General features: G+C 42.7%; 1 protein-coding gene across 1 annotated transcript; it reads left to right on the top strand.

Moving 5' to 3' along the window:
- Positions 1–6121: 6121 nt before the first annotated feature.
- On the top strand, positions 6122–18834 carry LOC140532442 (ferroportin-like). Its single transcript, XM_072650901.1, has 8 exons — positions 6122–6455; positions 8900–8967; positions 9438–9597; positions 11559–11674; positions 12130–12256; positions 13739–13993; positions 16643–17344; positions 18495–18834. Exons 1-8 carry the CDS (start codon positions 6356–6358, stop codon positions 18788–18790), a joined length of 1824 nt encoding a protein of 607 aa, XP_072507002.1. The 5' UTR covers positions 6122–6355; the 3' UTR covers positions 18791–18834.
- Positions 18835–24773: the final 5939 nt, after the last annotated feature.

Genomic DNA, 24773 nt, shown 5'->3' with positions numbered 1-24773 from the left:
TCCCATAGACTCTGGTAACTAATTCTCATTACAGTCCTCACAGCCTGGAATCAGGTGGACCTGAGTCCAATCCAGCCTCAGACACTATCTGTGTGACCCTGGGCAAGTCATGTAACCCTGTTTGCCTCCGTTTCCTCTTCTCTAAAATGAACTGGAGAAGGAAATGGCCAACCACTCTAGTATCTTTGTCAAGAGAACCTCAAATGGAGTCATGAGGAGTCAGACTGGACTGAAACAAATGAACAAGTGTTCTAACACTGAGAACAAAATGTGATAGGAAAATTAGGTTTCCATGAAAGATTTTCCATCTCTCCATTTACAAGTGGAAACCAAAGGTCTTGGATGTCAAGCTAAGAGTTTTTATTTTATCTTATGCATTGAAGACTTTTGAGGGAGGGAGTGGCATGTTCAGGAAGATGACATGGGCAGTTGGGTGAAGAATGAATGGGAGAGGGAGAATCCAGAAGCATGGAAACCAGTTAGAAGGCTATTGGAATTGTACAAGGTGGAGGTGATGGGAACTTGGGGAGGACGGTGGTTGCTCTTTGTCCTCCTGGTGGCCTCCGATCCCTCCACTCCTCACTTCTTTCCAGGCCATCACTTCTTGTACTGGCTACCCTCTTCGTTGACACCTTGAGAACCAATCCCACTTTATACTGTCTTTTTCTGTCAAGTCTCCTGCCCCCTTATCCTATTGATGATCTTGCCCTTCTAAGTCTCAGTCTCAGATTATACCCACCAGTCACTGTGTTTGTTCTTACTCATTTGAGGCAGCTAGAGATGCAGCAGATAGTGTTAGGCCTGGAATCAGGAAGGTCTGAGTTTAAACCCAGTTCAAATTCAGATACCTATTAACTGTGTGAGCTTAGGCAAGTCAATTAGCCTCTGTTTGCCTCAGTTCCCTCATCTGTAAAATGGGGCTAATAATAGCACCTACCTCTCAGGATTGATGTGAGAATCAATGAGATAATATTTATTTATTTTTTAAAAATGCTGCATATTCTGTTTCCTGTTGCTGAATGGATTTGGAAAGAATTGCAGAGTGGATACTCTATAAAATTATTTATAATCTTAACTGGACCTTCACTGCAGAGATCTTCCGAACCAGTTCATCCTTCTTCAAACATCCCATCTCCACACCCTGAGCCTCTCAACTGAGAACCTTGCCTCCCATTTCACTGAAAAAATTAAGGTCATTGGCTATAGCGGACCCCTCTTAGTCCTTCCTCCTCACATCACCCAGATTCCACCATGTCATCCTTTATTCCTGTCTCACATGAAGAGGTGACCTTTCTCCTTGCCAAAGCAAATTCTGATGCATGTGCAAGTGACCCCCTTCTGTCCCATGTTCTTTGCAGATAGCTTTGTCTGTCATCCCCACTCTCTTATCTTCAATCTCTTCCAGCTACTGGCTGCTTCCCCACCGCCTACAGGCATGTCCATGTCTCCTTTATCCTCAAAACCCCCTCCCTTGGTGCATCCTCCCTGTTAACTATCATCCCATCTCTCTCCTTCTTCCCTGGGTGGCTAAATTCTTTGAGAATGCCATCAACAATAGATGCCTCTACTTCCTTCCCTCCCATTCTCTTCTGAACTGTCTGCAGCGTGGCTTCCAAGCTCATCATTCAGCTGAAACTGTTCTTTCCAAAGTTCTCCTAATTACCAAAGCGAATGACCTTTTCCCCAACCTTTATCCTTCCTGACTTCTCTGCAGCGTCTGACACTTCCGATTGTCCTTTTCTCTTTCATAACTGCTTCCTTCTCTGTATCCATGACACTCATTATCTTGGTTTTCCTCCAACCTGACTGCGCCTTTCTGGCATCTTCATCCAGGTGACACCTGCTAGTTGTAGACATCCCCCAAGCTTCTGCTGGGTCCTCTCATTTGGCGATCTCATCAGCTCCTGTGGATGTAATTGCCACATCTATGCTGATAATCCCCATGTTGATTTATCTAGCTCTAACCTTTCTCTTAAACTCAGCATCTCCCACTGCCTATTAGACATCTCCGACTGGATGTCAGGTAGACATCTTAAAACCAACATGTCCAAAGCTCAACTCATTATAGTTGTTTCCACTGACAATCTCCCCCTTCCTGACTCTCCTATTACTGTTGAGGGCACCCACATTGTCCCAGTCACCTAGGCTCACCATATAAGCATTATCCTCCACTTCATACTCCCTCCCCACTCCCTACCCTGTGTCAAGTCTGTGGCCAAGTTCTGTCATTTCTATCTTTATAACTCTTAAGTGCATCCTCTTCTGACTTACACCATTGCTGCCACCTGGTACAAGCTCAGCATCCCAGCCCTGGACTATTGCAACGATTGGGTTGGTCTTTCCACCTCAAGTTTTTCCCCACACTAGAATACCCTCTACTTAGCTGTCAAATTCATCTTCCTAAGGCAAAGATCTCTCTCTCTCTCTCTCTTCCCCCCCCCCATCCCTAAATCCGTCACCTCTTACCACATAGTCTGCCCTCCAGTGACACTAACCTCCTCACTGCTCCTGGAACAAGACAGTCTGTCCCCCCACTCCAGGCATTTTCTCTGGCTGTTGCCCTGTATAGGATAGCAAAGTAGGATCTTCTGCTGTTTTTTGTTTTAGTATGATCAAAAAGTATAATGCCTCTGACTGAATCTTGCCTTTATCAATCAAGAGTCTTTACTAGGAGTAAAGTACAGAAACAACAGTTTCTTTAACTAGAAACAATATATGTATTTGTATTGCTAATATGATTAAAGATCTTCCCCACCCATTTGCCCATTAAGGAGAGTTTGATTAGGGAAGATTTGTAGGAAGGCCCACAATTTTTGTTAATGAATCACTGGTTCTCTAAGGTTGGGATGCCCTCTGGCTCTAAAAAAAAAGTTATCAATACTCTGAGGGTGAGGTTTTACTTTGGGGCTTAGTTTTTGGAAGGTTTGTGTGCCAGATGAGACTCTGGGAAACCGCTAAGCAGCACCCTAGCTTTGAAAACTCAGATGTTGGTGCTTGCCTCTCCGGCAGCTATAGTCAGACAGTTGGACCTGTCTCTTGATTTGTGATATATGTATTATTATGTCAGATAGTTTGGAATCACTGTTGATTTCCTGAACTAAGTACTTGATTAAAGGAGATTGTTAACCCCCCAAAAAGTTGTCTTTCCTTTTAGAAAAGCAGATTAAAGAACCTGTGATAGCAGCCCCCTGTGTATGTTGGGGTGCTTACTGTTACATGCTCATGTCTAGAATGTTCTTCCTCTTCATCTCCACTGACTTCCTGACATCTTCTGGCTTCTTTCAAGTCCCAGCTAAAATCCCACCCTCTGAGACCTGTTAAGGACCTTGGCTTGAAAAGGCCAAGAATCCCCATTGCATGCTGGACCATCTCCAGCTGTCCTGATCTCTATCTGGCCGCTGGACCCAGATGGCTCCAGGGAGAAAGCAAGGCTGATGACTTTGCACAGCCCTCCCTCACTGAAATTCAATTCACCCACATGTCATGGCGTCACCTTCCTGATGTCATGGTCCTCTTTGAGAACAAAGGACAAGGAGCAGAAAAACCCCACCCTCTACAAGAAGTCAGGAGAACTTGGCTTCAAATCACGTGTCTGAGCATGTCTGTCACTTAAGGTCTCAGTTCTCTAGGTCAAGCATGTCTGTCACTTAAGGTCTCAGTTCTCTAGGTCAAATCAACAGACACTTCTTAAGTACCTCCAGTTTGTCAGGGAAGATGCTAAGCACAAGATATACAAAGAAAGGCAGCGTTAGCCATCACCTTCAAGGCTCTCACAGTCTGATGAGAGAGGACATCCAAGCAATGTTCAGAGAAGATGTCAAGGAGGCGAAGTGGAGAGAACCTCAGTGAGGATGCACCAGCAGGAAGGGGCCTGGGAAAGGCTTCTTTCTAGAAGATGCAGAGCTACCCAGTAGAGGAAGTGCCTTCATCAGGGAAGTTCCCAGATCAGTGAAATTCCAAATCTAGTCCCTATGCCCCAAATGGTGGACTCCAGACATGATCTGGGCCAGGGAAAGACAGCAGTATCGTTAGCGTCTCTCTATGCTTTCCTTTTTCTAAACCAGTAGACGTATTCTCTCCCTGGAGGCAATGCCTCTGCTGTCAGGCCCCTGAATGCAACTCCTACCATGTATTTTTAGGTGTCCCAAGGGACTGTTTTTAGATCCTGCATAGTGGAGTCCACCTAGTGCTTATCATCAGGTTGGCATGATGGCTTTGGAAAATGCAGGAAGGGCTTGTGAAATGTTATGGTCTTGGGGACATACTGATACCCTGAACAAAGGCAGGTTTTCTCTCTCCCCCATCCTTCGTAATGACCAGAGAGATATGAAGTCAGGAAGAGCAGGGTTTGAATAACCAGGCTCATTTAGTAGCTGTGTGACCATAGGGAAGTCACTTAGTGACTTCCTATCATGAATAGTAAAATTTATAACGTCAGTTTTAGGAGATGCTGCTGAGCCAAAGTTGCTGCTTCCACGACATGTGAGCTTAGAGGGGGCTAGGAAACATTTCCCACCTACCAACACACCCAGCAGCCTCTCTGTGATGTCTGGAATGTTCCCTTTCCTTTGAATTAGAGGAACACCCTTTTTAGTGGCAAATACCCTTTTGAGGTGAGATCCATTAAGACATGTACAACTTAGCATAAATTGGTTTATGAAAGTCATCACAACCAACACTTAGCAGAAAGGAACAAGAAAACACAGAGCAAATGAGGTACAGAGAAAGGAAGCAGGGATCCTGAGCAGAGTGGTTCAATGAGGGGACCCCGATGAGGCCCTGACCAGTCAAGAGCAAGTACTAGGCAGGATGAGGCTTGACACAATGGCAAAGACCATTGGAATGGGAGCTGGGAGGGTACCACCCATCCCAGAGCCTCCCATGGATGGCCCTCCTTGTACATGCCCTCCACTATTGGAAAGGATGCTCTTTGTTGGTCGATTTCCTCATTGCCTGGTGTTGCTGGGACACCACTGGGCTTGAAATCAAATCTGGGTTCAAATTCTACTTCAGGCGATGTCTAGTGGTGTGACCTTGGACAAGTCAGTCTCCTCACCCCTCTTAGTCCTGATTTCTCAGTTTTAGAATGCAGATAAAAATGTGGCACTTTGGGGCCTTATTAACAACAAAACTGTTCTGAGGATGCCTAGAAAGCATAACATCGAACCTTAGAGAAACAACTTGCTTCAGAGTTAACACTTGCTTGGCACTTTATACCTGGTGTCTTATTCAATCTATTATTAATATTTCTGCAATCCCTACTCTGGACTTGACATGCAAGTTTTGGGAACACACCCAAGGAGAGGTGGCTGAGTGCATCTGTGCTGGCCTTCCCCTGGTTTTCTGTCCATGTGGCAACAGGAGAGAGACTGGACTCAGGACTGTCTCCCACATTCCCTTGGCCCAGCCCTTAGATGAAAATGGTGCAGATGAACCCGGTTTTTATTATGTTCTACTGGCCTGTCACGGGGAGCAGAAACTGCTGGCTTTTCATCTGATGACCTAGAGGAAGCATTTGCACACCCAGCACTTTTTGGACAATGGGGTTCGTGTGTGGACAAGGGCACATGTAAGTTTTAGAACACTTTCACTGACCAGTTACATCTTTGCACATGGTCTCTGGGGGGTGAATGGACAACCAAGGCCAGACTCAAAGCTGGAACACATGAAAAACTCCACCCTGCTGCCTGCACTGGGTAAGTAAAACAGTTCACTAAGCTTCAGATTCTTCTTATTTTAAATCAAATTCTTAGCAGGTGGGAGCAAACATTTGAGGCTCATTGCTGTGTTCTTGTCAATGTGCTTGTGGTTTTCTTTTCATTTTAAAACTTTCATTAATTAGAGCAAATGTAATCAATTTACCCTGTTGAATAATTAAAGTGGAAACATAATGTGTTTAATGAAGGGTTGTTTACTGTTTAACTCTCTCCCTCTCTTTGTCTCTCTCTCTCTGTGTCTCTGTGTCTCTCTCTGTCTGTCTCTGTGTCTCTCTTTTTCCTCTCTCTCTCTCTCTCTCTCTCTCTCTCTCTCTCTCTTTCTTTTTGATAAATTAAAACTGGGAGGGCTTTTGATTGCTGCTGACGGAGATTTATTTCCCCTGAGTAATTGGTTTGGGGCATTATTAACATGCCTCGTTTGTTGACAAGTACTTCGACTTTATTCCTATGCAGTAGACCTTATAATAGATTGTACAATTAACTTATTCCAGTTGAAAGAATCAAGTGGGAGCGGTTTTTAGGGGAAATCCAGTTGGAATTAAAGGGAGAGCTTGCTAATTTCTCACAGTTTACCACAATGTGAGGTCCGCTGAATAAATCTGTCATTCTCTAAAATCTCTCCTTCACAGTAAGCAATCATGATGAGAGAAGACAACGATATCCAAGACTGTGGAAAAAAAGAGGCACTGAGTGACATCGTAGGCACCAGACAAATTAGGAGAGAAAAGAGACATTTAGGTAGGTCTCCAATAAAGCTTCACTCTCAAAAGCTAGCTTGGTTGGGAAAAGAAGCACTCTCTCTCTGGGTTGGAAATACTGCTGTGCTAACATCATCAGTCTGAAATTACACAGTGCCACTGGGCATGGGGGGATTTGATTAAGTAAAATGAATAGGGTTTTTTTCATGTGTTTGTTCTTTGTGTAACGATGTGCCGCAAAAACAGAATTTCTCTAATTTAAATGTCACTAAGCAATTTGGCCTGTTTTCCAAAGGCTTTCTCAGAGTGGTTTCTTGTTGCCTAATTGAATTGAATATTAAAAATACCTTGTTAGTGTCTAGTTAGAGCAACGACTGTAAAATGTCATCTCGTGTTCTGTTTTCACTAGTGACTCCTGCTTTCTTTCATTTGTAAGATTAAATGGCAAAGCACTGGGTTTAGGGGGAAGCAAAATCCGCAGTCCAAAGAGTCTTGCATGTCTGAAGAGCCTGCATAGCATCCATTGCTCATGGGGGAAGGCTTCTCTCCGTGATGGATTTCAAATGGTACCGAATGCAACAGAACCACTTTCCAGTTGACAATTCCAGAGAATTTTACAAATGTGAATTCCTGCAGGGCTCCCACTCAGGGAGATAAATGGGTGAGACACTTCGGTGACTGACCATAGTCTTCGAGGCTAATGCTTTAATCAGGTCTCTCCCTGCAGTTCAGTGCCCTGGCTTTTCTTTTGAGATCTGTTGGGTTTCGAGAGAGTGGAAAGAGAAGCATGATCTTAGTGGCCACAAGGAAATGGAGAGAGAAAAAAGCCACTTTGCTTAATTATTAATGAAAATATGCTTCAAGCCCTCAATTCAATCACTTCCATTTAAATTGAAGGCTCCAGCTGCCAAAGTGGATTGTGTTTCCTATTTCACTTGAGGGCAAACTGTTTATTTTCACTCCATAACTGAAAATGCCTTTAAATTAAAAACCAGGCTATTACCTAGGTCTGGGCTATATCCTTGACTTTCCCTGGCAGCCCTCAACACAGGGCTGAGTGTAGGGAGGGCTACAGAGAGCTAGAGACAGAGACACCCAGGGAAAGAGAGACAGAGACACAGAAAGAGAGCTAGATCCACAGAGACAGAGATACAGAGAAACACAGAGAAAGAGAGAGAGAGAGAGAAAGAGAGAGAGAGAGAGAAAGAGGAAGAGAGAAAGAGAGAGAGAGAAAGAGGAAGAGAGAAAGAGAGAGAGAGAGAGAGAGAGAGAGATCCCAGCCACTAGAAATTGACTTTAGCTCTTCTCTTATCAGGGAGTAGCACTCACACAGTTTCCAAATACATTTATTCTGGTGTAAGGGAAATTTTCTAAAAATTCTCAATGGAATTCAACCTTTTCTGCCATTTGGAAGGTTCTGTGCTGTTACATTACGATGCCACGATTTGTCTTTCTACAATTATTACAAAGTCATATTCTTAAACTATAGTATGGTATGGTGGAAAGCGCACCGTCCTTGGAGAGAAATGTGGGTTCAGATTCTGGCTCTGACTCTTACTGGCTCTTTGACTGTGGCTAGGTCACTTCTCTCCAGTGAGCCTCAGTGACCTCATCTGTAAAATGAGAAGAATTATGCCCACCCTCCCCATGTCACAGGCTTGTTGCGACAAAAGCCTCATGCTGGAAATGGGAGCCGTTGTTCCCAGTTCTGAAAGTTGCCCTTTGTGCTACACTTCTACTCAGTGTACAAGAGGCAGATTCCTGAGCCAGAAGCAGGTTACTTGCTGTTTATTCTTCCATGATAACCATTGACCTTTATATGAGAATTTGAAGTTTGCAAAGAACTTTACACACTCTCTCTCCTGTGAGGTAAATGTTACAAGTATCATGATTGTACCCAATTCACAGATGAAGAAACTGCCTCCTCATTGCTTACCCAGTACCTGGCCCATAATAAGCAAATGCTTGATGGTTATTGCTTGTTTGATTAAGAGACAAAGTGACTTGCCTGGGAATAATGCAGCTAGAAAGTATTTGAAGCAGAATTTAAACTCAGGTCTTCTAGATTCTGAATCCTGAGTATATCCAGCGCTGGAAAACTGGGGCTTGCTCCATGCTGAAATGAAACCATGTGTGACCATGGAAGAGAAAGGTCTTGGTAAGCACAAAGGATGAGGCCCTTAAACCTGGCTTTCAACAACGACAGAGCCTGGTGGCCCCCCAACCCCCACCCCTGGGCTATGCCCACCTATCTGTCTGGGAGGGTCCTGAGGGCCCTTCTTGGAATCCAGAGGAGCCTGTGTCAGACCCCCAGGACTCCCGCGGCAGTCACACTTGAACAACTTCTGCTGGGCTCTCAAATCCTTCTCTCCCACTGGGCAATAGCCACCCAGGTTTTCCTTTGCATAGAGGAAATAAACCAAGTATGTCTTTGACAAGATTTACATGGAAATGTCTTTCATGGTTTGGTTGTGTGTGTTTTAGGGGCAACTTTGAACTCCCTCCTGGGGCCGAGAGTTTTGGTTTATGTCAGCTGTGCGCTTTCCATATGGGTAAGATGAAGCGGAATAATTGTTCTTGTGCTTTGAGTGATCAAGAGAGCTATGAGGTGTCACAAGCAGATCTGGACATAGGGTCACATCTGAATGTTGTACAATCTTAGATTTAGAGTGGATGGGATCTTTGAGGTCACATCCAACCCCTTCACTTTATAGGTGAGGAAACAGAGGCCCAGGGAAGGGAATTGACTTGCCCACCTCTAGAACCATAGATCTAGAATGGGAAGGAACCCAGGACGCCACCTGCTCCAACCCCTTCATTTTACAGATGGAGAAACTGAGACCCAGGGAGGGGAAGTGTTGTCCTGCCTTCATAATTCTGGAAAGCCCCAGCAAGATGGTGTGTCCCCAGTGTCTAAGCATCTTATTCACAATTTAGTTTCATTGGTCAATGCAGGAAGAAAAATCCCGAACCCTGACCCCTTTTTTGTTTTGTGTTTTGTTTGGCCTGTGCCACCTGGCAGGGAGACCGAATGTGGCACTTTGCTCTGTCTGTGTTCCTGATAGAGTTATATGGACGCAACCTTCTTCTGACAGCAGTTTTTGGCTTAGTGGTGGCTGGCTCAGTGTTGGTGTTTGGGGTTTTAATTGGAGATTGGATTGACAGAAAACCGAGAAACAAAGGTAATTCGTTGTCTAACAGCAAACACAGTGCCTGTCCATAGCTGATGTTCAACCAATAATAGCTAACCCTCTTATAGCACTTTAAAATGTGCAAAATACTTCACAAAAATGATCTCCTTTGACCCTCAGAACAATCCTAGGGGGTGCTATTATAATATCTTTTTACAGATGACTAAACTGAGGTTAAGAGGTTATTGATTGATTGATAATAATAGTGAGCACTTCTATACCGCTTTAAGGGGTACAAAGCACTTTTCCTGTGTTATCTCATTGGATCTTCATAATATTACTCTTTTTTTACAGATGAGGAAATTGAGACTGAGAGGTTATGTGAATGGATCAGGGTCACACAACTAAAGAAGTGTCTGAGACAGGATTTGGATTGAGGTCTTCCTGACTCCTAGTTCAACATTCTATCTATTCATGGTGCCCCCTAGCTACCTTAGATCCTAGGCTTGAAGATCCAGGGTACCATGACTTTGGGTTCCAATCCAGTTTAATCCAATAAACCTTTATTAAGTGCCTAAATGAGCCAGGTATTGTACTACTCTCTGGGGATGTGAAAAGAGGCAAAAGACAGGACAAGGAACTCACAATCAAACAGAACCCAGAGTCTGCTGACAGTCACCCAAAAAGCAACAGAGAAATGGGTGGGTGGTGCAATTAGACTTTAACTCATTACCAACAAGAATTGTAAGAGATATCTGCCCAAAGACTGGAAAAGAAGATGCACTGGTCACCCAGCAAGTGACGAATGATAGACAAATGGACTGCCTGAATACTCCATTAGGATCCACAGAAAGCCTTGAATGTTCTGGGCTGGTCTCCCATCAAGGACTTTAGGGAGGACATGGACAAAAATCATGTGACATGAAAAGACTTGCATGAGCTGCTATCTGCACCTTTGAATGGAGTACCCACATTGGTATTCCAGAGCCACTGATATTTTGAGATATGTATTTATTATAATTCATCAGATAAACTCAGATTTGTTTCTAGACTTATCTAATTAAACACAGATCTCCCTGGAGTTTTTGGCTGCTGACTATGTCTCTCACCCTCTTCTTAAATGGTTCAGTCAATCCATCTATCAGTTTCAAAAAACAAGCTTTTACAAAGCACCTAATGGTGCCTACTCCTCTAGGCACTGAGAATACATAGATAAAAGCTAGGCAGTGCCTGCCACAAAGGAGTTTATGTTGTATTAGAAATAACAGATAGACACAGATATAAAAATACATACAAAATACAGGAAAGCACAAAGGAATCTGAGGGAGGTTGAGAGTGGCCAGAGATGTGGGACACCCTCAGTCTTTCTTTTTTCAGCCCTGTGGGTTCAGTGTCCCCCCAGGAAGGAAATGGCTAATGTTGGTTCATTCTGAAGAGTTAACTGATTTGCATTTCTAATTGATTAGAAAGTTATGTGTACATACTCTCCTGCCCTGCTTCCTGGTCCCTTTATCACCATCACTGAGAAGGTAGAAGGTTTGAGAGTTACTTTATTATTTTCTTTGGTTTTCTGGATTTCCTCATCAAAGAATTCATCACCTCAGAGCCATCTTACTGGTTGTGAGACCCTCCATCATCAGGATAAGTTCAAGCAAGTCTTCCCATTTATATAATCTCAAAAGTCTATTTTGCCTTTCCTAATCTCCTCTAGCCTTCTTCTGATTATGAATTTGGGTTCTAACCATGGTATGGAAATATATGACCTTCCACTATCCTCTAATATCTTTTTGTATTGGTTATTAACTTGTTAAGAATGGATTCTGGGGTATGGTATGAGATGCTAGTCTAAATCATGGAACTCTATTCCTGCTGTATCTGCTTGATGAAAATATAACCTTGTTATTGAATTACAACATAACAGATGTGGATTAAAATGTCACTTGGGGCAGGCATAGGGATCTGGTTAAATACCCAGAAGACTGTGTTGAGCAGGTTATCTTCTTTACCACCAGTGGCCCATGTGTCGCTGTTCCTTCAGAACTCCTCTGTCATTGCCTGCTGTGTGGTTCTAATGTTGGTGTTCTCCTACAAGAGCGATATTGAAGGCATCTGGCAGGGCTGGCTCATGGTACGTGTGGACTCGTCTTCCTCTTCCACAATGAAATGAAACTTCAGAGGTCCGGGTTGTGGCTCCCTGCCAGGGACAGTGGCATTTGCCCATTCTGCAGCTTTCTGGGGACTCGGGTTTTAAACCTAGCTAGTCTTCATTTAGTGTTGCTTTTTACCTCAAAGCTGTGAATCAGACCCCAAATCACAGACATGCAAAGACAGCAGAATTGTGGGCCTCCTGTGTATAGGACCAAAATTAGCCTCAGATCTGGGGCTGATGGAGGGGGCAGGAAGAAAGTTCATCAAGCCAACAGAACAGCACTTTCTTCTTCCCCTCAGTTGGACTTGTCACTAGGAAGGCTTACTATTCATGCTGGCTTGGGTGGGAGTGTCAGCTAGAAAACCATGGAAAGTATTTGCCTATTGAAGTCTATTCTTGGACTGCAAACTCTGCTTTCCAACCCCTCCCTGTAGGTGGCCTGCTATGTAGCAGTGATTATCTTTGCAGATCTGGCCAACCTAGCCAGCACAGCCCTGACCATCACCATTCAGAGAGACTGGATCGTGGTCATCACCAGAGACAACAGAAGTCAGCTCGCAGGTAAGTCCAAGCCAATGCTTCACCCACAAACAAGCCACCATGAAAATACTTTATCCCCCTGGGCAACAGAAATTAAGGAATGCCCAGGCTCTTAATGAATTCTTCCCCCCAAAGGATGATGAGTAAATTCAGTAGAGTCCATGAGGAATATCTGTGGCTATGGGAGCCATAACTAGGGCAGCATGATTGGACCTCTACTCAACTTGCTAAAATGTTGTGGGGGAGAGAAGGGGCAGACCTGTGATTTCCTAGGTGTAGGGAATTCTTGGTGAGAAAATTGCCTCAATTAATGCAAGCCAGCACCTTACAGTCTAAAAAATTTGCCTAGGACCTTGAGAGACCCTGAGTGACTCATCTAGGGACACACAATTAGTATATGCTACAAACAGTACTAGAACCTAGGTCTTCCTAGCTCTGAGGCCAGCTCTCTATCAGCTACCCCATGCCACTTCTGTAGCAACTAGTTAGCAAGAATAATTCGTTAAAATATTCTATTAAAACAGAATACAAAGAAAGGCAAAAAAATCAGATTCCTTGTTCTCAAACAAAAAACATTCAAAGAATTGTACATATAACATATATACGAAGTAGATGAAAGATAATTTCAGAGGGAAGATTCTAGCACCAGGGGACCAGGAAAGACCTCCTACAAAAAGTGGAATTTGGGCTGTGTGTGAAAGGAAGCCAGGAAAGCTAGGAGGTAGCAATGAGAAGACAAGGCATGACAGGCATGGGTCATAGCCAATGCAAAGGCATGAAGCTGGGAGATGGAGTGTTGTGTTTCAGAAAATGGAAACAGGTTAGTGTGGAGTGCTGGAGTTTGTAAAGGATGTGAAACTGAGAAGCAGGAAAGTTCCGGACTATAATAACTTTATAGTTGATCCTGGAGGTAACAGGAAGGTTATTAAGCAGAGGGATGACATGATTAAACCCTTGACTTAGAAAATCCCTTTGGCAGCTGAGTGGAGGATGAATCAGAAAGGGAATTGGATGATCTTAACCTCTAGTGTTCCATCCTAATGTCGACCTGTTATTCTAAGGCTCCTGGTGATACATGCAAGGCATTTCCCACTACAAAAGATGGTCCCTTTATTGCTGGTTCTGTCTCTTAAGCCACGCTAAGGTGATGAGTACACTGTGCTTGTGGATATTTAACTCACTTGTAACTCACTTGTATCATGTCAAGCATTGTGATGGGAAGATTTTACCAGAAGTCACGGCACCTGAAATTCACTCCTATCTCTGCCACTAACGAGTTATATCATCAATTCTCCTTTCTGAGCCTTAGTTTCCCCCTCCATAAAAATGGAAAATGGTACTTGAGAATCCCCTTGCTCTATATGCTTCTGATGAATCAATCGTTTGGTCACAGACCTTGAACCCTAGAAGGGACCTTCAACATCTCGAATGATTCTTGGATGTTGGGTGTGGGTGTCTCTGATCTCTGTGCAGTGAAATGTTTTGGTTTATTCTCCCCTCCAGGTGTGAACGCGATGATTAGAAGGATGGACCAAATCATCAACATCTTTGCCCCCCTCTCTGTGGGACAGGTGATGACTTGGGCATCCAATGTCATTGGTTGTGGCTTCATCCTGGGATGGAACTTGGTGTCTCTGCTGGTTGAGTTCCTCTTCCTGTCCAGAGTGTATCAGCTCGTTCCTCAGCTAGCTGCCAAACCCCGGAGGTGCACAGGGAACAGCTTTCTAAAGAGGCAATTGGAGCTCATTAGCTCTCAAGGTAGTTTTCATCTCACCGCTGTTCCTGGTTCTTTGATCTTCTTCCTTGACTTTTGCCATTCTATTGGCTTCTATTTTCTGTCTCAACTTCCCATCTGAAAATGGAACGTTTTGTAAATAGGTTTTTTATATCTTTTGTTTTTACATTCCCTACATTTCCCTTGTACTCCTCTCTCTCACCCTCCCAAAAAGTTATTCTTAATTTTAAAAAAAAGATTTAAAAGAAGACAAAAAAATTCAGTAAAACTGGTCAACAAACACTGAAAATGAGCTGATGTGATATATAATATCATACACCCCCACTATGCGAAGGAGCTGTGGAGGGGACTCCTCATATCTTTTCTTTGGGACCAAGCTTATTCTTTGCAATTTGGCAAAGAACATTTCTTTTAGACTGTTTTTCAGTTGTTGTTATTTTCAGTGTTGAAGTCATTGTTCATGTTATTTTCTTGGGTCTGTTTCCTTCCCTTTGCATCAGTTTGTGTAAGCCTTCCCATGCTTCTTCATTTCATCACGTCCATTGTTTCTCACAGTAGTATTTCATTACATTATGGACCATGACTTGTTCCACCATTCCCCAGTGGACGGTTGTGCTTGTTTCCTGTTCTTCACTACCACAAAAGAGTGCCAATATTTTGGTGTCTATGAGACCTTTTTATTCCCCAGTGACTTCCTGGGGCATATACCTAGCAGAGGGATCTCTGGGTAGGAATGTTTTAGTCACTTTAGAAAATGTAGCTCTTGAAAGTCATTTTTTCAACACAAGTCCGCACCTGCCTGCTTAGAGAGGTACTCAGTGGGTACCAGGGAGGAAACAAAACTGATCCCTTCCAGCTTCATAGGGATCTATCAATCAATCAGTTGACAGGTATTAATTAAGTTCTTTCAAGAATTTAATAATCCCTACTCATGACTTTACATTCTAATAGAGGAGATAACAAGTACACATAAAAATATATACAGCATAAGTATGAAGTGAATACATTCAAAGTATTTTAATACAAGATGATTTGGGGGGATGGCAATGGGGGGAATCAAGAAAAGCTTTCTGTTGAAAATGGTGGTTGGGCTGCATCTGAAAGGAAGAGAGAAACCCTTTAAGGCAGTGATAAAGGGAGTATGTTCTAGGCATGGAAGAGGAGCACTACAAAGGCCGGGTACAAGTTTTTCTAGAGATGGAAACATATTGTTATTCAGTCACCTTCAGTCATGTCTGACTTTTCATGACCTCATTTGAGGTTTTCCTGGCAAAGATACTAGAGTGGTCTGCCATTTCCTTTTCTAGCTCATTTTATAGATGAGGAAACTGAGGCAAACAGGATTAAGTGACTTGCCTAGTAAGTGTCTGATGCCAGATTTGAATTCAGGAAGAGGAGACTTTCTTTCTCTTCCTTCCTTCCTTCCTTCCTTCCTTCCTTCCTTCCTTCCTTCCTTCCTTCCTTCCTTCCTTCCTTCCTTCCTTCCTTCCTTTCCTCCCTCCCTCCCTTCCTTCCTTCCTTCCTTCCTTCCTTCCTTCCTTCCTTCCTTCCTTCCTTCCTTCCTTTCCTCCCTCCCTCCCTCCCTCCCTCCCTCCCTCCCTCCCTTCCTTCCTTCCTTCCTTCCTTCCTTCCTTCCTTCCTTCCTTCCTTCCTTCCTTCCTTCCTTCCTTCCTTCCTTCCTTTCTTCCTTCCTTCCCTTCCTCCAACTCCAGGGCTCCTTCTAGGATTGACCACTACTAAGACTCAATCAGAGGCCACCCTTTTAAAACTTTTTTTAAAATATATATTTTTTGATTACTCACATAATTTTGTTTTATTGGATGTTATATCCAAGACTTGAAAAAAAGTTAATTTCTTACCTTAATGAAAAACCATAAAAGGAAGCAAACATTATGACTTCAAGGAACTTATTATTCACAATAATAGACTATATCTACATAGCGCTTCAGGCAAAGCACTGTGTACACATACATACCTACACACATACACATGTGTATGTATGTGTATAAATTTTATTTGATACCCCCATGAGGTAACGTCTTTAGAACATGCCCAATTCTTTTCTCCCCTGCCCCATTTCCTGATACACATACTTACTTTCTTTTGGATCTGAGATTTAGATCTGGGTCCATAGAATGGTTAATCTTGGCCCCCAAGATCACTTTGGAAACCACTATTGAAGGCAACAGGGAATCATTAAAACCTCTGAGAGGACGAGTAACATGATCAGACCTGGGACTTGGGCTAATTCTTTTTCCAGTTCTGTGGGTGAGGAATTAAAGACAAGAGAGATTTAAGGAAGATCTATTTATAGAATATCACAGTAATCTAGACAAGGGATAATTAGGGTTACATGAGTAGAAGGGAGGGGACACAAGCAAGGGATGTTATAGAGGTAAAAGGGGCATAACTTGGGAAATGATTAGAAGTCTGTGTAAGCAAGAGCAGTGAATCAAGAACAGTGCCAACGTTTTGAGCAGGATTGACTGGGACAATAGATGGGTGTCCTCAATAAAGATGGGGAATGCAAAGGGCAGGCAGTGATTGAGGAGAAGATGACATGTTCTCAGCATCACCAGTCAAGCACACATCCTCATCATCTGGCTTGAAAACAGGCAGCATGTTCTTATGATAAATGTGATCTAAGACCTTTCTGGATGTATTTTTTTTAGGGGAAATTCACTCTTGTTCAACTATTGATGAGTTTGCCAACATGCCCAAGACTTTGGAAGGATCAGAGGACCAGCCGTCTCCTCTGGAAGTCCAGCAGGACCCACTTCCTCTTGGCCTCAGAAAGATGCAAAGACTAGTGCGGACATGCTGTGATGGCTGGAAGACATATTATAGGCAGACTGTCTTCTTGGCAGGATTGGGTTTAGCCTTCTTGTACACAACTGTGCTGGGCTTTGACTGCATCACCACAGGCTATGCCTACACACAGGGGATCGGGGGCTCCCTTCTCAGTCTCCTTATGGCCATCTCAGCCTTCTCAGGTCTTGTGGGTACAATCCTCTTTACCAGGTTAAGAAGGTCCTATGGCTTGGTTCACACGGGCCTCATCTCCAGCTGTCTCCACATCGGCTGTTTGCTGCTCTGTGTGTTTTCTGTCTTTGCCCCTGGGAGTCCTTTTGATTTGGGAATTTTCTCTCTTCCACTAAGCCGGAACTCTTCCCTAAGTAATGAGATGCTGAAAGAGAACCAAGCACAAGTTTCTCCTTTTGAAAGAAACATTAATCAGCCTATCCTTCCTGGCCGCTCAACCATCCACTGGACCAATAATACTGTTCTGATGGATGGTACCCAAGAAAGCAGCCAGCCTGAGTCATACATCTCCATCATCTTGCTCTTCTCAGGAGTGATCTTGGCCAGAATTGGTAAGCTTTGGTTAAAGCTCTTGAGTAGTTTCTTGTATTGTTTTAAAGGCTGTCTGCAAGCACAGTAGTTGTTCTTGAGGGTTAGGGAAGGGAGAGTTGATTTTTCTTCCTGCAAGGCCAACAACCAGTTTGCTGGAGCTGGAACTCATTGAGGTTCTAGATTAGCCCATGTGAAACTCAAACCTTTGTTTTCTGTCCCAAACCTTGGGGACAGAACCTTATATCCAGACAGGCATATTCCTCTTTTCCTCTTTTCAGGTGTCACTCTGACCCACCTCAAAGTCTTCCTCAAAAGAGGTTTCATAATAATAGCTAATATTTTCATAATTCTTTAATGATGGCCAAGCACTTTACATCTCTATGTTCTTGGATGTGCAACACAACCTTGGAAGGGTTATTTTTATGCTTATTTTATGGGTGAGGAATTGGAGCCTAAGGGAGATTAAGAGGCTTTCCCAGAGTCATGCAACTAGTCAGGGGCATGGGCAGGATTCAGACTCAGGTCTCCCCAAATCCAAGGTCAGTGTTCTATCCCCTAAAGCCACTGATTTTCATTGTGAGGTAGACATGACTTCAGATTGGTTGCATTGTATCTCAAGAGCCAGAAAGGACCTTAAAGATCATTTGGTCCAACCCTGTCATTTTATAGAAGGGGAAACTGAGACTTGTGAAATTACCTGCCCACACTAAGGTACCTACTAAGCTGCATGTAAGCAGGATTCAAACCCCAGTCCTCTAACTACATATGCAGCAGTCTTCCCCTGCACCATGAAAGATGCCCAAAGAGTGCAACTTTTGCCAAGGCAAAAATCTTGTTAACCAACAATATATTGGTTATGTCAGGCCCTATCCAGATATATTTCTAGAAGTTTATCACCAGATTGGTTGCAATCAATTTTTTGGCCATTAGCAATTATTGGAGAACTAAGGATTTAATAGGTCAGGATCCATATCATTGGAGGGGGAGGAAGTGGTGTAAGGGCCCTGGAATATGCAATCATAAGTTCTGGAAGTGTTGTAGTATTAAGCTGGCCACTCTGACAGTGCTCCAGTATTGAAGGAAGTCACTCTGACGGTGCTCCAGTATTGAAGTAGGCCACGTTGACTATACTTTCATCTACTTTGATTTCTTTCAAATCTTTCTTTGTAGGTCTCTGGTCCTTTGACCTCACTGTGACTCAGCTCCTTCAGGAAAACATCGCAGATTCAGAACGTGGCACCGTGAATGGCGTACAGTGCTCTATGAACTACCTAATGGACCTTATCCATTTCATCCTCGTCATTCTGGCCCCAGCCCCTCAGCAATTTGGGTTGTTGGTGTTCATTTCTATCATCTTTGTGATTACGGGGCACACCATGTATTTTGTTTATGCTCGTAGATACAGGAGTCAAAATCTACATACCCAGAAAACACCAAAAAGAGACAGGGAAGCCTTTTTAACTTGAGAAATATGTAATTCTTCTATCGGATAAAATCTCCCATTAGAGAATCTCCTCACATAAAATTAATCAGATTTCACAATCACAGTTTCTAGCCACTTCTCCACTAGTTGAGGCCCTTATTTATTCATTCATTTGTTCATTGACTAATTCATTCAACAAGCTCACCTTCTGGGTTTAGGATGACTAACTAATAAGGTGATTGCTATACTGCCAAAAATTGAGAAGGCTGGCTAGGAAATCAATTGTGGTACTCTCCATGTATAAAGAGATGTAAAATACAGTCCCTCCCTCTCCATCTTCACCCAAGACATGAATACAGATGAATACCAAACAAATTAGAAAACAACTATGTGAAAGGGATAGAAATGCTGTGAGATATGGGAGACAGAAGTAACTTCAGGCTTTTTGGAGGAGGTGGCATTCCAGCTGGCCTTGAAGGATGGAGAGAATGTGCATATCACTGACAGCTTGGACGCCACTACAACTTAGATCAATTCTTTAAAAACCTATCCTTAGTAACGTCATCTGAATGATGCATAGATCTTCCATCACGAGTTGGTTTCTATAGCTCAGCTTCAGGAAAAAGAACCACATATGTATATAAACGCTACAGCTAAAATTCAAATTCTGAATAGTGTCAGGATTAGCCAATAGGAGGTCTGAGTAATATTCTTTTCAATTAAATTCAACTCTTTTCACCAAAGGTTTATCAAGTGCCCCCTGTGTGTGTGGCACTATGATGGGCATTAGAAATATAAAGCGAAAAGCTAAATACTTTCAGCCCTTAGGGATCTTATAATCAACTGGGAAAGATACAACAAGTGGACAGCTCAGTAAATGCAGAGTCATTTCAATAGGGACAATGTACTAAGATCTGGAGCCAGAGCTCAGAAAGATCTAGGATAGGGCAGCTGAGCTGTGCTTTGAGGGAAGTCAGATATCCTAAGAGGCACATTTGAGAAGGAAGGGCATTCCAGGCATGGAGACAGACAGCCTCCACCAAGGCTTACGAGTGGAAGATGGAATCTTGGGTTTGGGGTGGCATTGGACCATTTGGACTAGAAGACAGAATATATGAAGGGGAGTAATATGAGAAAAAAAATCTGAAAAGATAGGTGTGAGCTAGTTTATAGAAGACTTGAAATGCTAGGCTGAGGGTCTCATGTCTTATTCTAGGCACAATGGGAGGTGTTGAAACTGCTTGAAGTATGAACCAATGTGATCAGAACTATATCTTTATTCACTTAAAAGCTGGGTGGAGGACAGATGGGAAGGGGAGAGACTTGAGGTAGGGCCACAAGTGAAAAGGTAACAGATGCCAAAGATGTTGAGAAAGTAGGATTGAGCAGATCTGGCCGCTAATTGGATCTTGGAGATGAGGGAAAGGGAAGAACCACAGACGACTGGAACATGGTACCACAACATAAAAGGAAAGTCTGGAGGACAGACAGTAACGGGGAGTTCTATTGAGCTGGGGGGGGGGGGGGAGGGGGGCTTGGGAGACATTCAGGAAGCAAAAGACAAAGCAGGAGCAGTGCTCAAGAGAAAGATTAGGGCTGGATATCTAGTTTGGGAGCCATTTACATAGAAGTGACTTTATCCCTTGGGAGCCAATGAGATCACTTAGAGAAGAGGGACGCAAGATACTTATACCTAGCAAGTGGGACATGGATAATGGTCCAGCACAGGAGACTGAGAAGGATGGGAGGACAATCAAGACAGATTACTGTTAAAGAAGCCAGAGGAGGAGAGAGCATGTAGGAGGAAGGGGTGGTGGGAGGTCAAAGGTGGGGGATGAGGATGGAGAAGTCTCACTGAGAGCTGGCTTCTTCATTGGGGTTAGTGGAGAAGCCCCATCCTTTCATCTGGATGTCCCAACGGCAGCTGGGCTTTAATCATGCCAATTACATGGCTCCGTATTGCAAATTTCTCTTCTTCATGTCTTAATGTGAAGATTAGTCAGAGATTCCTAGAGGCCGTTAGCATATCAAAATGGTATTTGTTAAGCTTGCCAAAATGATTGTATTTGTGCCTCCATCCCACTCGTAGGGGGTAAGCTGTAGGTTAGGAGTGGTAATAGCTCATTTCTGTAGTATTTGAAGGTTTCTAAAGTGTTTTGCTCATCACAGCCACTATCTTTCCTACCCACCCCCCACCAGGTGGTAGAATATGTATTCTTGTGCCCATTTCACAGTTAAAGAAACTGAGTCTTGGAGCTGATAAAGGACTAGTCCAGGGCCACACAACTTCAGTAAGTGTTAGAGCCAGGATTTGAACTTGGGTTTCTCCTGACTCCAAGTCCAGTGTACTTTCCCAAAAAACCATGCTACTTCCACAATAATCCATCACATGGGGAAGATCCTCAGGCTGTGTGACAACCTCTGAGTGAAACAGGAATCTTTTGTGATTTAAACAAAGACAATCGCTTTATTCATTTCCAGTGAGCATTTGATAGTTACCGATTATTAGCTGTGACATGCATGTTATGGGCCAGACCTCAGATCTGTCTCTCTCCACCCACCCTCATGTTGATGACAAGTAGGAATTCCAATTTTAAAAAGAAAAGCAAAACAAAAGAACTTGACTGACAGTATCCGTGTTACTTCCCAATACATCAGCATGAATGAGTTGCCACCAGTTAAGACTAATGAATCCCAATTTTCTTATTAGTTATAAATCACCAACGCTGAAAACTGTTGCAAAATGTCTTCATTTCTCTCTCTTTTAAAAATTACATCCAAAAGTAAACAAAAATGTACGTGGCTTTTAAAATGGGAAATGACATGAATTGCCGCTTTGTCAAGGGATTTACGTTTCTGTGTTTGTTTAGAAGGAAAAATAATATAGTTGGTAATAAGGTTCATTTGGGCCTTGGTCACTGAGGCAAAGATGTTAGTGCAGGGAACACTACGTTTGGGGTCCATCATGTAACATATATTATGGCACATCAGCTAACTAGCTTTGTAGAGGAATAAGGCGTTCTAGTTATATGGATGTAATGACTAATAGAGGGTAGAAAAAATCATTTATACCTAAAAATATGGAAGTACAACATAACGAGTAGATACTTCAGTGCACTAAATGGATGTTTTTCCCTAAGGAGAAAAGACTCCAAGTGAATGAGATTGTTATTTAGAGCATAAAGTTATATTTTCTACCCCTCACTCACCTCCAGTTGAAAACATGGAAAGGACAGGATCTTGTGAATATCTTTGCTTGCTTTTCTCAGTCAGGTCTATTAACACTTTATATAATAAATTCTGGTGAGAGTTGTCTTAGAAAAAATAAAGGACATTTAAGAGACATCAGGAAAGTAAATTAATTAGAATTATGTATCACACAACTTGCTGACAGGGAAATGGTGCTATGACAAGGTGTGAAATCCCAAGCTAGGGGCCCTTAATAGTTGTAATTAGCACACATATTTAGATATAAAAATCTTCAAAGAAACTCTTGTGGCTTTTAATTGTGTTTGAAAGCTTCAGGAGTTTGGCAGCTGGAGTGCTGGATTTAGGTCTTTAGGTCTTCTCCGATTCTCCCAAACAGCAACTTTTGCCCTTTTGGGGAAAAACAGCATCAACCCATGCCAGTTACTTGAGGGTTCTGCTTATTTGAGTGCCAATTAACCAGAGCTTTAAAGTATATTTATTCTCAAGGATTTATATAATGAGGAAAACAATCTTTTCCTCCAGTAGAAAATAACCTACCCTTTAAAATGGTAGAAGAACTTGGTTATTTCATGCTTTGTATATAATGTTGGAATATGGGGCCCACTCAGTTCAATTCATCAAAGTTTTATTAAGTGACAACTATGTGGAAAGTATTGGACTAGCCTCTAGGGATCTCAGAGACAAAGATGAGGTCATCCCTGCCCTGAAAGAGCTTCCATTTCTGTGTCTGAAATTCTTTTCAATGCTGCACTTGATATCCTGCCACAGACCCCAAGATTGTCCATATTCTTCACCTTAGGACAAGTAAGCGATGGAAAGATTTGAATACTGCCTAGGCTGGGGGTGGGGAATGGTGGGAGGGGCAACAGAAAACCACCTGAAGGCCTTTCTGCCCTGGTTCCACTCCTCTTGTCCCAGAGGCCAGCGCAAGTCTAGGTTTAGAGCCAAATTAATACTAATTGTTCTCTCTTTTAGTATAATATCTTGACACAAATTTGTCACCTTTGGAAGATACCTTGGCAATTTCAGCACCTCAGGTGACTTCCAAGACTTCCTTGTAATGTAGGAAAGCTGCTATGAGATGGAAGTAGATGTCATGCTATTTGTACTAATTCCTACTCACCTCAGGGATGAGAAATTGGCACAGTTTTTTCCAAACCACAAATTTACATAAATATAATGTCCATTACGATAACTAATCTGTTGACAAAATATGCTTTTAAAAGTAACTTTTATAGCAGATTTTTAAAAAAAAAATCAACTTCTCATTCATTTCTCTTGCTGAACTACTTAACTATGTATTTTTTTAAGCCAGGAGATTACTATGATTGTCTCAATCCATCAAGAGAAGGAAAGCTTTCTTTTCAGTCCTCCGGATTCACCTCAGCATTGGTATAACACTTTCTTCCAGCCGTATGGTGGTCAGCTTTCTAGCGACTCTTTTTCAAGGATCATCTTACTGACTGCCCTCAATTGGTCAGTTGGGAGTTAGGTCTCCTTTTGGGCCAGAAAGATGCCAACTCTCTCCAATACTTCCCTGGTTCTTCCTGTTTCTAGGCATCTTCTCATATATTTATCTACCACCTATAATATTCAGAGACTAGGAGTTTGTATGCATCGATTCACTGAACTCCCAGAGTGGGTTGCAAAAACTGTCCTCCTTTGTTCATAAAGTTTTTAAATCCATTCAACAAACATTTATCAAGTATGTACTCTAAGCTAGGGATAGAAAGACAAAAATTAACAGCAGCTGCACCACAAGGGGCTGCCATTCTGCTTCAGAGAAGGGGGACAGCATGTCCAAAACTAGTACAAAGAAATACACATTTCAGGAATATCAGCTCAGAGGATCAAGGGTTGGAGTTGGCAGAAGAACCATACTTGGAAGGAAGTAAGTATGAGAAGGGATAGAATGGGACATGAGGGGGATCTAAGGAAAAATATTATTTAACAAGTTTTATTTAAGCCTTTTTTTTACATCACAATAATTTCTAGAAAGAGCCTACTCCCTCAAAAAACAAAAAAGAACCTTCCCTTGAAACAAAGAAAAGCAGTTTATCAAACCTACCAGATACAGTTCTGCTATCTGACAATGAACATGTCTCATCAACCGCTCTACTAAGAGGAGGGAATAATGCACCTACTATGTGCCAGGCACTGGGCACTGAGACCAATATTTCTTTTTCATTTAGTCCAGTCTTGACTTCCTTTTAGATGCCTTTTCACCGATATTGTTGAATTCATTATACATATTCTTCTTCTGACCCAGAGGAACCTAGGTGGTACCATAGTGCATAGAGCCCTGGGCCCGGATTTGGCCTCAGACACTACCTGTATGAGCTTGGGCACATCACTTAACCTCAGTTTCCTCATCTGTAAAACGGGGATAAGAATAGCCCCTACCTCCAAGGGTTGTGGTGAGGACTGAATGAGATAATATTTGGAAATTGCTTAGCACAGGTCCTGACACGTAGTAGGAGCTTTGTAAATGTTAGCTATTATTATTATTTTTTTCTCTTCATTGGTTCTTCAATCTCTACATTTTTCTCTGAATTTCTGATATTTATCATTTTTTACTACACAGTAAGATCCCGTCATATCTAGTTTCTTCAGTCTCTCCAATCAATGGGCTCCTGGTTGGTTACTACAAAGAACCTTGCTATCAGTACTGGGATAGTTAGTTCCCTTCCCCAGTTCCATCTGTCCTCTCTGTGTCTTTGCACTAGCTGGGCTCCAAGCCCAGAATGCCCTCCCTTCTCATCAGGATCTTAGAATTCTGGCTTCCTTTAAGACAAATGTGACCTTGAGCAGCAGAC

This window comes from Notamacropus eugenii, chromosome 3 (genome assembly GCF_028372415.1).
Source record: "Notamacropus eugenii isolate mMacEug1 chromosome 3, mMacEug1.pri_v2, whole genome shotgun sequence".
NCBI lineage: Eukaryota > Metazoa > Chordata > Mammalia > Diprotodontia > Macropodidae > Notamacropus > Notamacropus eugenii.
This window is presented reverse-complemented; position numbering and strand designations above follow the sequence as displayed.

Bases quoted from the DNA above. Each gene is read 5' to 3' on its own strand.
- LOC140532442 (XM_072650901.1), top strand. From the start codon at position 6,356: ATGATGAGAGAAGACAACGATATCCAAGACTGTGGAAAAAAAGAGGCA. The intron at 8,968-9,437 runs GTAAGATGAAGC...GCCACCTGGCAG, and splicing joins GCTGTGCGCTTTCCATATGG to GGAGACCGAATGTGGCACTT. The intron at 13,994-16,642 runs GTAGTTTTCATC...TATTTTTTTTAG, and splicing joins GGAGCTCATTAGCTCTCAAG to GGGAAATTCACTCTTGTTCA.